This window comes from Hyla sarda, chromosome 6, assembly GCF_029499605.1.
Source record: "Hyla sarda isolate aHylSar1 chromosome 6, aHylSar1.hap1, whole genome shotgun sequence".
In the NCBI taxonomy this organism is placed as follows: domain Eukaryota; kingdom Metazoa; phylum Chordata; class Amphibia; order Anura; family Hylidae; genus Hyla; species Hyla sarda.
This window is the reverse complement of record NC_079194.1, coordinates 80238660-80252327: the sequence shown is the minus strand read 5'-3', so window position 1 is coordinate 80252327 and position 13668 is coordinate 80238660. Positions and strand designations below refer to the sequence as shown.

General features: G+C 43.7%; 1 protein-coding gene across 1 annotated transcript in view; it reads left to right on the top strand.

The window, feature by feature from the left end:
- The window catches only part of SLC6A1 (solute carrier family 6 member 1), a 252076-nt gene that overhangs the window by 167503 nt on the left and 70905 nt on the right, over window positions 1-13668 (top strand). The window contains exon 3 of the mRNA XM_056524286.1: window positions 13126-13257. Within this exon, the coding sequence (XP_056380261.1) occupies window positions 13126-13257 (132 nt within the window). The remainder of the gene's footprint in view (window positions 1-13125; window positions 13258-13668) is intronic.

Below are 13668 nucleotides of genomic sequence, written 5' to 3'. Positions count from 1 at the left end.
GGATGCTTTTAGTTATCATTCTGATTCCGAGATTGTTTTTTCGTGACATATTCTACTTTAACATAGTGGTAAATTTTTGTCGATACTTGCATCCTTTCTTGGTGAAAAATCCGTAAATTTGATGAAAAATTTGAAAATTTAGCATTTTTCTAACTTTGAAGCTCTCTGCTTGTAAGGAAAATGGATATTCCAAATATTTTTTTTTATTTTATTCACATATACAATATGTCTACTTTATGTTTGCATCATAAAATGTATGAGTTTTTACTTTTGGAAGACACCAGAGGGCTTCAACGGTCAGCAGCAATTTTCCGATTTTTCACAAAATTTTCAAACTCAGTATTTTTCAGGGACCAGTTCAGGTTTGAAGTGGATTTGAAGGGTCTTCATATTAGAAATTCCCCATAAATGACCCCATTATAAAAACTACACCCCCCAAAGTATTCAAAATGACATTCAGTAAATGTTTTAACCCTTTAGGTGTTTCACACGAATAGCAGCAAAGTGAAGGAGAAAATTCACAATCTTCATTTTTTACACTCGCATGTTCTTGTAGACCCAATTTTTTAATTTTTACAAGGGGTAAAAGGACAAAATTTTTACTTGTATTTGTAGCCCAATTTCTCTCAAGTAAGCACATACCTCATATGTCTATGTAAATTGTTCTGCGGGCGCAGTAGAGGGCTCAGAAGCGAAGAAGCGACAAGGGGATTTTGGAGAGTACGTTTTTCTGAAATGGTTTTTGGGGGGCATGTTGCATTTAGGAAGCCCTTATGGTGCCAGAACAGCAAAAAAAAAACCACATGGCATACCATTTTGGAAACTAGACCCCTCGGGGAATGTAACATGGGATAAAGTGAACCTTAATACCCCACAGGTGTTTCACGACTTTTTCAAATGTCAAAAAAAAATTTTTTTTTTACCTAAAATGCTTGTTTTCCCAAAAATGTTTAATTTTTAAAAAGGGTAATAGCAGAAAATACCCCTAAAAATTTGAAGCCCAATTTCTCCCGATTCAGAAAACACCCCATATGGGGGTGAAAAGTGCTCTGCTGGCGCACTACAGGTCTTGGAAGAGAAGGAGTCACATTTGGCTTTTTGAAAGCAAATTTTTCTCTGGGGGCATGCCACATTTAGGAAGCCCCTATGGTGCAAGGACAGCAAAAAAAAACACATGGCATACCATTTTGGAAACTAGACCCCTCGGGGAATGTAACAAGGGGTTAAGTGAACCTTTATACCCCACAGGTGTTTCACGACTTTTGCATATGTAAAAAAAAAAAAAAAAAAATTTTTAACCTAAAATGCTTGTTTTCCCAAAAATTTTACATTTTTAAAAAGGGTAAAAGCAGAAAATACCCCCAAAATTTGTAACACAATTTCTCCCGAGTACGGCGATACCCCATATGTGACCCTAAACTGTTGCCTTGAAATACGACAGGGCTCCAAAGTGAGAGCGCCATGCGCATTTGAGGCCTAAATTAGGGACTTGCATAGGGGTGGACATAGGGGTATTCTACGCCAGTGATTCCCAAACAGGGTGCCTCCAGCTGTTGCAAAACTCCCAGCATGCCTGGACAGTCAACGGCTGTCCGACAATACTGGGAGTTGTTTTGCAACAGCTGGAGGCTCCGTTCTGGAAACAGTGACGTACCAGACGTTTTTCATTTTTATTGGGGAGGGGAGGGGGGTTGTATAGGGGTATGTGTATATGTAGTGTTTTTTACTTTTTATTTTATTTTTTATTAGTGTAGTGTAGTGTTTTTAGGGTATAGTCACACGGGCAGGGGTTTCACAGTAGTTTCTCGCTGGCAGTTTGAGTTGCAGCAGAAAGTTTGCGGCAGCTCAAACTTGCAGCCAGATACTTACTGTAATCCTCCGCACATGTGAGTGTACCCTGTATGTTCACATTGGGGGGGGGGACGGACATCCAGCTGTTGCAAAACTACAACTCCCAGCATGCCCGTTGGCTGTCGGTGACTGCTGAGAGTTGTAGTTTTGCAACAACTGTAGGTACACTGGTTATCTATCTGTTACGCCGAGCGCTCCGGGTCCCCGCTCCTCCCCGGAGCGCTCGCTTCACTCTCGCTACCGCAGCGCTCCGGGCAGCTCCACTGACCCGGTGCGCTGCGATACCGTCTCCAGCCGGGATGCGATTCGCGATGCGGGTGGCGCCCGCTCGCGATGCGCATCCCGGCTCCCGTACCTGACTCGCTCTCCGTCTGTCCTGTCCCGGCGCGCGCGGCCCCGCTCCCTAGGGCGCGCGCGCGCCGGGTCTCTGCGATTTAAAGTGCCACTGCGCCGCTGATTGGCGCAGTGGTTCCAATTAGTGTGTTCACCTGTGCACTCCCTATTTATACCTCACTTCCCCTTCACTCCCTCGCCGGATCTTGTTGCCATTGTGCCAGTGAAAGCGTTCCTTTGTGTGTTCCTAGCCTGTGTTCCAGACCTTCTGCCGTTGCCCCTGACTACGATCCTTGCTGCCTGCCCCGACCTTCTGCTACGTCCGACCTTGCTTCTGTCTACTCCCTTGTACCGCGCCTATCTTCAGCAGCCAGAGAGGTTGAGCCGTTGCTAGTGGATACGACCTGGTCACTACCGCCGCAGCAAGACCATCCCGCTTTGCGGCGGGCTCTGGTGAAAACCAGTAGTGACTTAGAACCGGTCCACTAGCACGGTCCACGCCAATCCCTCTCTGGCACAGAGGATCCACCTCCTGCCAGCCGGCATCGTGACAGTATCACTGAGTTTGTGACCCAACTCAGTGTTTCACAACCAGTGTGCCTCCAGCTGTTGCAAAACTACAACTCCCAGCATGTATGGTGCATGGTGTACGGTGACTGCTGAGTTGTAGTTTGCCACAGCTGGAGGCACACCGGTCGTGAAACACTGAGTTAGGTAAAAAAAAAACTCTGAGTTTCACAACCAGTGTGCCTTCAGCTGTTGCAAAACTACAACTCTCAGCAGTCACCGACAGCCAACGGGCATGCTGGGAGTTGTAGTTATGCAACCAGCAGATGCACCACTACAACTCCCAGCATGCACTTTAGCTGTTTGTTCAAGCTGGGAGTTGTAGTTATACAACAGCTGAAGGTACACTTTTCCATAGAAAACATGTGCCTCCAGCTGTTGCAAAACCATAAGTCCCAGCATGCCCATAAGGGAATGCTGGGAGTTGTGGTTGTCTGCCTCCTGCTGTTGCATAACTACAGCTCCCAGCATGCCCTTTTTGCATGCTGGGAGCTGTTGCTAAGCAACAGCAGGAGGCTGTCATTCACCTCCAACTATCCAGCGCCGGAGAGTCAGTCCCGCTGCCGCCGCTGCTTCTGGAGCCCCGATCCCAACATTGACGCCGGGGATCGGGGTCCCCAGCACCCAGGGTGCACGTCCCGCACCCGCTCACGTCCTCCGGAAGAGGGGCGGAGCGGGTGCGGGAGTGACACCCGCAGCAGGCGCCCTGATTGGTCGGCCGGTAATCCGGTCGACGAATCAGGGCGATCGTGAGGTGGCACCAGTGCCACCTCACCCCTGCAGGCTCTGGTTGTTCGGGGCCGTCAGAGACGGCCCCGAACAGCCAGTAATTCCGGGTCACCGGGTCACTGGAGACCCGATTGACCCGGAATCGCCACAGATCGCTGGACTGAATTGTCCAGCGATCTGCGGCCATCGCCGACATGGGGGGGCATAATGACCCCCCTGGGCGATATGCCGGAATGCCTGCTGAACGATTTCAGCAGGCATCCGGCTCCGGTCCCCAACCGGCTAGCGGTGGGGGCCGGAATTCCCACGGGCGTATGGATACGCCCTCGGTCCTTAAGGACTCGGGATGCAGGGCGTATCCATACGCCCTATGTCCTGAAGAGGTTAAGGGGGTTATCCAGGGAAAAAAACGTTTTTATATATATCAACTGGCTCCAGAAAGTTAAACAGATTTGTAAATTACTTCTATTAAAAAATCTTAATCCTTTCAGTACTTATGAGCTTCTGAAGTTAAGGTTGTTCTTTTCTTTCTAAGTGCTCTCTGATGACACGTGTCTCGGGAAACTTCCAGTTTAGAAGCAAATCCCCATAGCAAACCTCTTCTAAACTGGACACGTGTCATCAGAGAGCACTTAGAAAAAAAAGAACAACCTTAACTTCAGAAGCTCATAAGTACTGAAAGGATTAATATTTTTTAATAGAAGTAATTTACAAATCTGTTTAACTTTCTGGAGCCAGTTGATATATAAAAAAAAGTTTTTTCCTGGAATACCCCTTTAACACGTATCCCCCATCCACAGGATATGGGATAAGTGTTTGTTGAGATCCCCTCTCTGCCCGCCCCTGGAAGTCCAGACAAAGCGGTGGAGGATGGCAGCGATGGCTGCGGGGGCCGTTAGGCAGGGGAACTGGCAGCAGATACCTGGAGGACCCGGGTAGGAACCTGGAGGACCTTCAGCAGCCTGCTGCCCTTTGGAGTTTCACAACTACAACTCCCAGCATGCCCAGACAGCCTTTGGCTGTCTCGGCATGCTGGGAGTTGTAGTTCTGCACCATCTGGAGGGCCACAGTTTGGAGACCACTGTGCAGTGGTTTCCAAACTGTGCCCTTCAGATGTTGCCGAACTACAACCCCCAGCATGCCTGAGCAGTCTGGGCATGCTTGAAGTTGAAGTTTTACAACATCTGGAGGGCTATATTTTGATGACCACTACACAGTGGTCTCCAAACTGTTGTCCTCCAGTTGTTGCATAACTACAACTCCCAGCATACCCTTCGGCTGTCTGGGCATGCTGGGAGTTATAGTTTTGCAACAACTGGAGGCACACTGGTTGGGAAACATTGTCTGTTTCCTAACTCAGTATTTCCCAACCCGTGTGCCTCCAGCTGTTGCAAAACTATAAGCGCTGACAGACCATTCATGCTGGGAGTTGTACACTGCTCAAAAATATAAGGGAAACACTTAAACAACACAATGTAACTCCAAGTCAATCACACTTCTGTGAAATCACACTATTCACTCAGAAATCAAATGATAGGCAATTAGCAAGACACCCCCAATAAAGGAGTGGTTCTGCAGGGGGTGATCACAGACCACTTCTCAGTTCCTCTGCTTCTTTGTTTTGGTAGCATGAGTCTACAAGCCACACAAGTTGCTCAGGTAGTGCAGCTTATCCAGGATGGCACATCAATGTGAGCTGTGGCAAGAAGGTTTGCTGTGTCTGTCAGCATAGTGTCCAGAGCATGGAGGTGCTACCAGGAGACAGGCCAGTACATCAGGAGACGTGGAGGAGGCTGTAGAAGGGCAACAACCCAGCAGCAGGACCGCTATTTCTGTCTTTGTACAAGGAGGAGCAGGAGGAACACTGCCAGAGCCCTGCAAAATTACCTCCAGCAGGCCAAAAATGCGCATGTGTCTACTCAAACGGTCAGAAACAGACTCCATGAGGGTGGTATGAGGGCCTGACGTCCACAGGTGGGGTTTGTGCTTACAGGCCAACAACGTGCAGGATGTTTGGCATTTGCCAGAGAACACCAAGATTGGCAAGTTCGTCACTGGCGCCCTGTGCTCTACAGAGATGAAAGCAGGTACACACTGAGCACATGTGACAGAGACGCCATGGAGAACGTTCTGCTGCCTGCAACATGCTCCAGCATGACCGGTTTGGCGGTGGGTCAGTAATGGTGTGGGGTGGCCTTTCTTTGGGGGGCCGCACAGCCCTCCATGTGCTTGCCAGAGGTAGCCTGACTGCCATTAGGTACCGAGATGAGATCCTCAGACCCCTTGTGAGACGATATGCTGGTGCAGTTGGCCCTTGGTTCCTCCTAATGCAAGACAATGCTAGACCTCATGTGGCTGGAGTGTGTCAGCAGTTCCTGCAAGATGAAGGCATTGATGCTATGGACTGGCCGGCCCGTTCCCCAGACCTGAATCCGATTGAGCACATCTGGGACATCATGTCTCACTTCATCCACCAATGCCATGTTGCACCACAGACTGTCCAGGAGTTGGCAGATGCTTTAGTCCAGGTCTGGGTGGACATCCCTCAGGAGACCATCCGCCACCTCATCAGGAGCATGCCCAGGCATTGTAGGGAGGTCATACGGGCACATGGAGGCCACACACACTACTGAGCCTCATTTTGACTTGTGTTAAGGACATTACATCAAAGTTGGATCAGCCTGTAGTGTGGTTTTCCATTTTTATTTTGAGTGTGACTCCATATCCAGACCTCCATTGGTTGATAAATTTGATTTCCATTGATCATTTTTGTGTGATTCTGTAGTCAGCACATTCAACTATGTAAAGACGAAAGTATTTCATACGATTAGATAATTCATTCAGAACTAGGATGCGTTATCTTAGTGTTCCCTTTATTTTTTTGAGCAGTGTAGTTTTGCAACAGCTGGAGACACACGGGTTGGGAAACACTGAGTTAGGAAACAGGCAGTGGTGCGGAAACACTTAAAAAACTTAACTCAGTGTTTCCCAACCCGTGTTCCTCTAGCTGTTGCATAACTATAACTCCCAGCATGCATGGTCTATCAGTGCATGCTGGGAGGTGTAGTTTTGCAATAGCTGAAGGTTTGCCACCCTCCCCCCCCAAGTGACTGTACAGGGTTTACAATGAGTTTCCTGCTTCAAATATGAGCTGTGACAGTTTTTCCACTGCAGCTCAAACTTCCAGTGGGAAACTCGATGTAAACCCCCGCCCATGTGAATGTACCCTAAGAACAGTACACTACACTAAATAAAGAGTAAAACACTACATATACACACCCTTACACTGTTGCACCCCCACCCCCCCACTATAAAAATTTAAAACATTGCATACAGCACTATCGCCAAAACGGAGCCTCCAGCTGTTGCAAAATAACAACTCCCAGTGTTGCCGGACAGCCATTGACTGTCCAGGCATGCTGGGAGTTTTGCAACAGCTGTAGGCACCCTTTTTGGGGAAAACTGACGTACAGAATTTTTGGTGGAGGAGGCATGCACCATGCTTGCATTCGGGTACACCCTTATGAAAATCCCTAATTTAGGCCTCAAATGCGCATGGCGCTTTCTCACTCCGGAGCCTTGTCGTATTTCAAGGCCACATTTTAACGCCACAAAAGGGGTATCTCTGTACTCGGGAGAAATTGTGTTGCAAATTTTATGGGGCTTTTTCTCTTTTTACCCCTTATAAAAAGGTAAAGTTGGAGTGTACACCAGCATGTTAGTGTACATTTTTTTTATTGTTTACACTAACATGCTGATATTGCCCCATACTTTTTATTTTCATAAGGGGTAAAAGGAAGAAAAGACCCCCAAAATTTGAAACAGAATTCCTCCCAAGTACGGAAATATCCCATATGTGGGCGTAAAGTGCTCTGCGGGCACACAACAGCTCAGGAGTGAGAGTTACATAGTTACATAGTTACATAGTTAGTACGGTCGAAAAAAGACATATGTCCATCAAGTTCAACCAGGGAATTAAGGGGTAGGGGTGTGGCGCGATATTGGGGAAGGGATGGGATTTTATATTTCTTCATAAGCATTAATGTTATTTTGTTCCATGAATGTATCTAACTGAGTGCACTATGTACATTTGAGGCCTAAACTGGTGACTTGCACAGGGGTGGCTGCTGGTTACAGCGGTTCTGACTTAATTGCAAAAAAAAAAACTACCCACATGTGACACAATTTCAGAAACTACACCCCTCACGGAACGTAACAAGGAGTGCAGTGAGCATTTACACCCCACAGGTGTCTGACAGATTTTTGGAACAGTGGTCCGTAAAAATGAAACATTTTATTTTTCATTTGCAAAGCCCACTGTTCCAAAAATCTGACAAACACCAGTGGGGTGCAAAATCTCACTGCACCCCTTGTCACATATCGTGAAGAGTGTAGTTTCCAAAATGGGGTCACATGTGGGGGGAGTCCACTGTTCTGACACCATGGGGGCTTTGTAAAAGCACATGGCCCCCGACTTCTATTCCAACCAAATACTCTCTCCAAAAGCCCAATGTCGCTCCTTCCCTTCTGAGCCCTCTAGTGCACCCACAGAGCACTTTACATCCACATATGAGATATTTCCTTACTCGAAAGAAATGGGGTTACAAATTTTGGGGGACATTTTCACCTATTACCCCTTGTGAAAATGAAAAATTTGGGGTAACATCAGCATTTTTGTGAAAAAAATAAAATTTTTAAGTTTCTCGTCCTACTTTAATGTAAGTTCGTCAATCACCTGTGGGGTGTTAAGGCTCACTATACCCCTTATTACGTTCCTTGAGGGGTGTAGTTTCCCAAATAGTGTGCCATGTGTTTTTTTTTTTTGCTGATCTGGCACCATGGGGGCTTCCAAAAACCATTTCAGCAAAATTCTCTCTCCAAAATGTTGTTCCTTCTCTTCTGTAGTGCGCTTGCAGAGCACTTTACATCTACATATGAGGTATTTCCTTGCTTGAGAGAAATTAGGTTACAAATTTTTCAGTTTTTTTTCTCCTTTTACCCCTTGTAAAAATAAAAAATATGGATCCACAAGAACATGTTAGTGTAAAAAATGAAGATTTTGAATTTTCCCCTCCACTTTGCTGCTATTTCTGTGAAACACCTAAAGGGTTAACAAACTTTCTGAATGTCATTTTGAATACGTTGAGGGTGCAGTTTTCATAATGGCATCCATATTGGGGTATTTCTAACATAAAGACCTTTAAATTCACTTAAAAACTGAACTGGTCCCTGAAAAATTCAGATTTTGAAATTTACGTGAAAAATTGGAAAATTGCTGCTGAACTTTGAAGCCCTCTAATGTCTTCATAAACTAAAAACATGTCAATTTTATGATGCAAACATAAAGAAGACATATTGTATATTTGAATCAATATATAATTTATTTAGTATGTCCACTTTCCTTACAAGCAGAGAGCTTCAAAGTTAGAAAAATTTAAAATGTTCAATCCTTTCATGAAATTTTGAATTTTTTCACCAAGAAATTATGCAGGTATTATCGACAAAAATTTACCAATAACATGAAGTAGAATATGTCAGGAAAAAACTTTCTCGGAATCAAATTCATAAGTAAAAGCATCCCAGAGTTATCAATGCTTAAAGTGACAGTGGTCAGATTAGCAAAAAAATGCTCTGGTCCTTAAAGCCATAATGGGCTTAGTCCCCAAGGGGTTAAAGTTAGCCAAACATGCTAATTTTGGCAGGATCAGTGGACTATCTATGTGTGTCCTGTGGAAGCTTGCTATGCCTTGTGTTTGGATTATGGTGTCCCAATAGTTTTTTGTTAATATTGGTCAGTTTGCGAGCACCCCAGCAGCTTTGTTTTCATCGCACATAATTTTGTATATTTGGATGCACATGGCACTTTTGGTATATAAAGGCACTTTATTATTCATACGTGTGCTTATTGATATTTGCACTTTGTGTGGTATAAAGTGCTCTGCGGGTGCACAACAGAGCTCAGGAGTGAGAGTGCACCATGTTCATTTGAGGCCTAAACTGGTGACTTGCACAGGGGTGGCTGCTTGGATGCATATGGCACTTTTAGTATACTCAGGCACTTTATTCATATGTGTGCTTATTGATATTTGCACTTTGTGTGGTATATATATATATATATATATATATATATAGTATTATTTTTCTACTACTGTGGGTGCTGCTGCAATGTATTATTCTATTAAACTGGGACCCTCTCCCCTTTGGTCATTAAACCGAGCATAGAGTTAAATGTAGCAGGATTACATTCCTTCACTCGATCTGTATATTTTAGTGGTTTTAATTGTCTTTGTGCTCATTTTTGTGTTTAATAAAATATTTCTGCTTTATTATTTCAATTTTCTGGTTGTGCATTTTTTTTTTTTTTTTTGAAAGTCATTATTTTTGGCAACTGGTTGCACCCTTACAGTCTGCACTTTATGCTGTGCCTGTCTTTTGGTGTGTTCACAATTAAAACAACACTTAATTGCAATTAAAGGAGTACTCTGGTGGAAAACAATTTATTTTAAATCAGCTGGTGCAAGAAAGTTATCTAGATTTGTAAATTACTTCTATTAAAAAATCTCAATCCTTACAGTACTTATCAGCAGCTGTTTACTACAGAGAAAGTTCTTTTCTTTTTTAATTTATTTTCTGTGTGACCACAGTGCTCTCTGCTGACACCTCTGTCCATGTCAGAAACTATCCAGAGCAGGATAGGTTAGCTATGGGGATTTGCTTCTACTCATGACAGTTCCTGACATGGACAGAGGTGTCAGCAGAGAGCACTGTGGACAGACAAAAAATAAATTCAAAAAGAAAATAACTTTCTCTGTAGTATACAGCAGCTGATAAGTACTGGAAGGATTTAGATTTTTTAATAGAAGTAATTTACTAATTTGCTTAACTTTCTGGCACCAGTTGATTTAAAATAAATTGTTTTCCACCGGAGTACCCCTTTAATATTAATAATGTGAAATACATAAATCCATGTGTCAAAAGTCATATAGGTACAGTTGAATGAAGACAACTAATAAAGTGGATACAAACATGTAGAATAAAAAGCATATCATAGTGAAATACAGCGTAAATGAAACAAATCAAAATTACTGTGCAGGTGTAATAATGCAGTTATCATATCAGAGACAGAATCCAGGACAGGAAACAGGAAACATATGCAAAATGTAGACGCCAGAGTCGGCGCCATAGCGCTCACATCAGCAGGCAGCAGTGTGTCATAGTGGGCGTGGCCAACATATCCATGACGCTTGAGCGAGGTGCGTATGTGCACTGTATCTTACAGTGCCCAGAGGTCCTATTAAGGGAGGGCAAAGCCAAATGTATATATATATACACACACTAGCTGAGTACCTGGCACGGCCCGGTTTTTCCTACCTTACCCTTGTGGGGGAAAACCAACAAGGGAGGAAGCTTTTGTCCTCATATTCCGTCCCAAAATCTTGACCCCATATCCTCTCCTCATATCCCGATCCCATATCCCCTTCTTATATTCTGACCTCATATCCTGTCCTCATATTTTGTTCTCATATCCCATCCTCATATTCCATCCTCATATCCCATCCCCATATCCTGTCCCCATATCCCGACCTCATATCCCAACCTCATATCCCGTCCTCATATTCCGACCCCATATCCCGACCTCATATCCTGTCCTCATATCCCTCATATCACTTTGTGCTGAAGTTTATAGCAGCATATCGAGCACATATTCTTAAAACCTGCCACATCTGCAAGGGGGATGCACCAAAACTATGAATTCCCCTGTCACCTCTCTCCACCTCACAGCTCCTCTTCTAGTTATGAAACTGAGTACAGACAATGAGAGACACCTCAGCTGCACAATGCCGACATCCAGTTACAGGTGTCAATGCAGTGTAGTATCTTAGGCTGGGTTCACATATCTGGCACAGTTTCCCACTGGCGTGCACCAGAGGAAAAAAGGTTGCTAGAACGGATCCAATTCATTTGAATGCGACAGTTCACAATCATCCAGCGTCTCAATTTTGACACCGAATGATTGGACACGCCAGAGAGCACCGGACAGGGGTGCTTGCGCCGGATGCCATACAACTGATAACAACTTGTCATCAGTTGTGGCATCAGTTGCGTTGAGTTCTACGCTGAGTTCACCTTTGCTGAATGTCAGACATATGTGAACCCAGCTTTAGATTACCTCTTTCTCCATGTTTTCACATAAAAGCAAAAGTCTGACAATTACAGCAATATTGGTCAAAGGCATGTCTGTGCATGCTGGGAGTTGTCGTTTTGAAACAGCTGGAGACACACTGTATTAGACAGTAGGCTTGCAATTAGTGCTAAAATATTTGTGCAAATGTTGTCTTCTTGTAGCCATCCCAGGGTCACCTTGTATGTATATTTTTTGCAGACAGACTGTAAAATTACAGGACAATCATATTGAACACACCAAACTTGCAAAACCATGATTTTTTTTCCCTGGGCTTGAGTATCAAGAATGTGGTGCTGAGCTGCTTAACCCCCAAAGGACCTTAAAGGGGTACTCTGGTGGAAAACAAACTTTTTCTAATCAATTGGTGCCAGAAAGTTCTACAACTTTGTTAATTTCTTCTATTTAAAAATCGTAATCCTTCCAGTACTTATCAGCTGCTGTATACTGCAGAGGAAGTTGTGTAGTTCTTTTCTGTCTGACCACATTGCTCTCTGCTGACAACTCTGTCTATGTCAGGAACTGTCCAGAGCATGAGAGGTTTGCTATGGGGATTTGTGCCTGCTCTGGACAGTTCCTTTTCAGAATTCATAACTCTTTTATTTTTCCCACCTACAGAACAATGTGAGGGCTTGTTTTTTGTGCAACCATTTTTACATTGTAACGACACCTTTTATTTGAACATAAAATGTACCAAAAAAACCTAAAAATTATTATTTATGGGTGGAAATGTATAAGAAAACTGCAATTTTACAACTTTTGGGGGATTTGTTTTTACGCAATGCAAGTTATGGTAAAAATTACACATTATGTTTATTCTATAGATCAATGTGATTAAAATGATACTCAATTTATATAGTTTTTTTTTTTTTGTACTACTAAAAAAAAAAAAAAAATTGCAGCTTTTATTTAACAAAATTGGTATGCATAAAATTGTCCATTTCTGTATTCAGGGATGTAAGGGGGCTCATTTTTTGGGCCGTGATCTATAGTTTTTATCGGAACCATTTTTGTTTTGATTGGACTTTTTCATCGCTTTTTTTTCTGATATATGATCATTATCGCCAGGTTTGGTAAGCTCCTCTTAGCTACTAAACATTTCTACTTTCACTTTAGATGCCGTGATCGGCATTAATCACGGCGTCTAAATAGTTTATTGCAGTGCAGCTGCCCGGCATAAGCAGTAAGTGTTTGGCTCCTGCACTCGCTTCAAAGCCCCTTAAGGTGTCAGGGCATCCTTAAGTACTAGGGGTCGCCACGCCCCATCCCATAGACTTGCATTGAGGGGGTGGGGCATGACATCTTGAGGTGGCTGGGTTATGATGTCACGAGCTCCCGGCGCCGTCTCCTAACATTATAATCTTGTGATTGCTTATGCATTTTGTAATTTAAATGCCTACTTGACTCTAAAAAAGATTATTTATTTTCATAAATAATAATATGTATTTATTAATTTCTTCTAGGGGCATTCCTTATCCCATACTTCTTAACTCTGATTTTTGCGGGGGTTCCGCTCTTCCTCTTGGAGTGTGCTTTGGGACAATATACATCTATTGGTGGTCTTGGAGTTTGGAGGCTTGCACCAATGTTTAAAGGTAAGCGTACAATTCTAAAGGTTTAAAAGTAAGAGTAACTTCTTTTGTTTTATAATTGTCATTATAGTTATTGTTAAAGAGTCATCAAGATGGCGTGTGAATACATAAAATACATGTTAAATACAAAAGGAACATTGCACTGCCCCAAACACTGAACCAGAGTAAGAAGTGCATCCAGAGAAGACGTCCTTCATTTACATTTCTCAATTCTTTGAAACTTCTGGTTTTGGCTAAAAACTGAATGAAAAGCTTCCCCAAAAAAAGATGTGTGATACTCCTCTAAGGCTGGGTTCACATATGTCCGGCATCCAGCATAGGTGAACTCAGCCTAAATCTCGACGCAACTGATGCCACAACTGATGACAACTTGTCATCAGTTGTATGGCATGCGGCGTCCATTGTTTCTGGGCA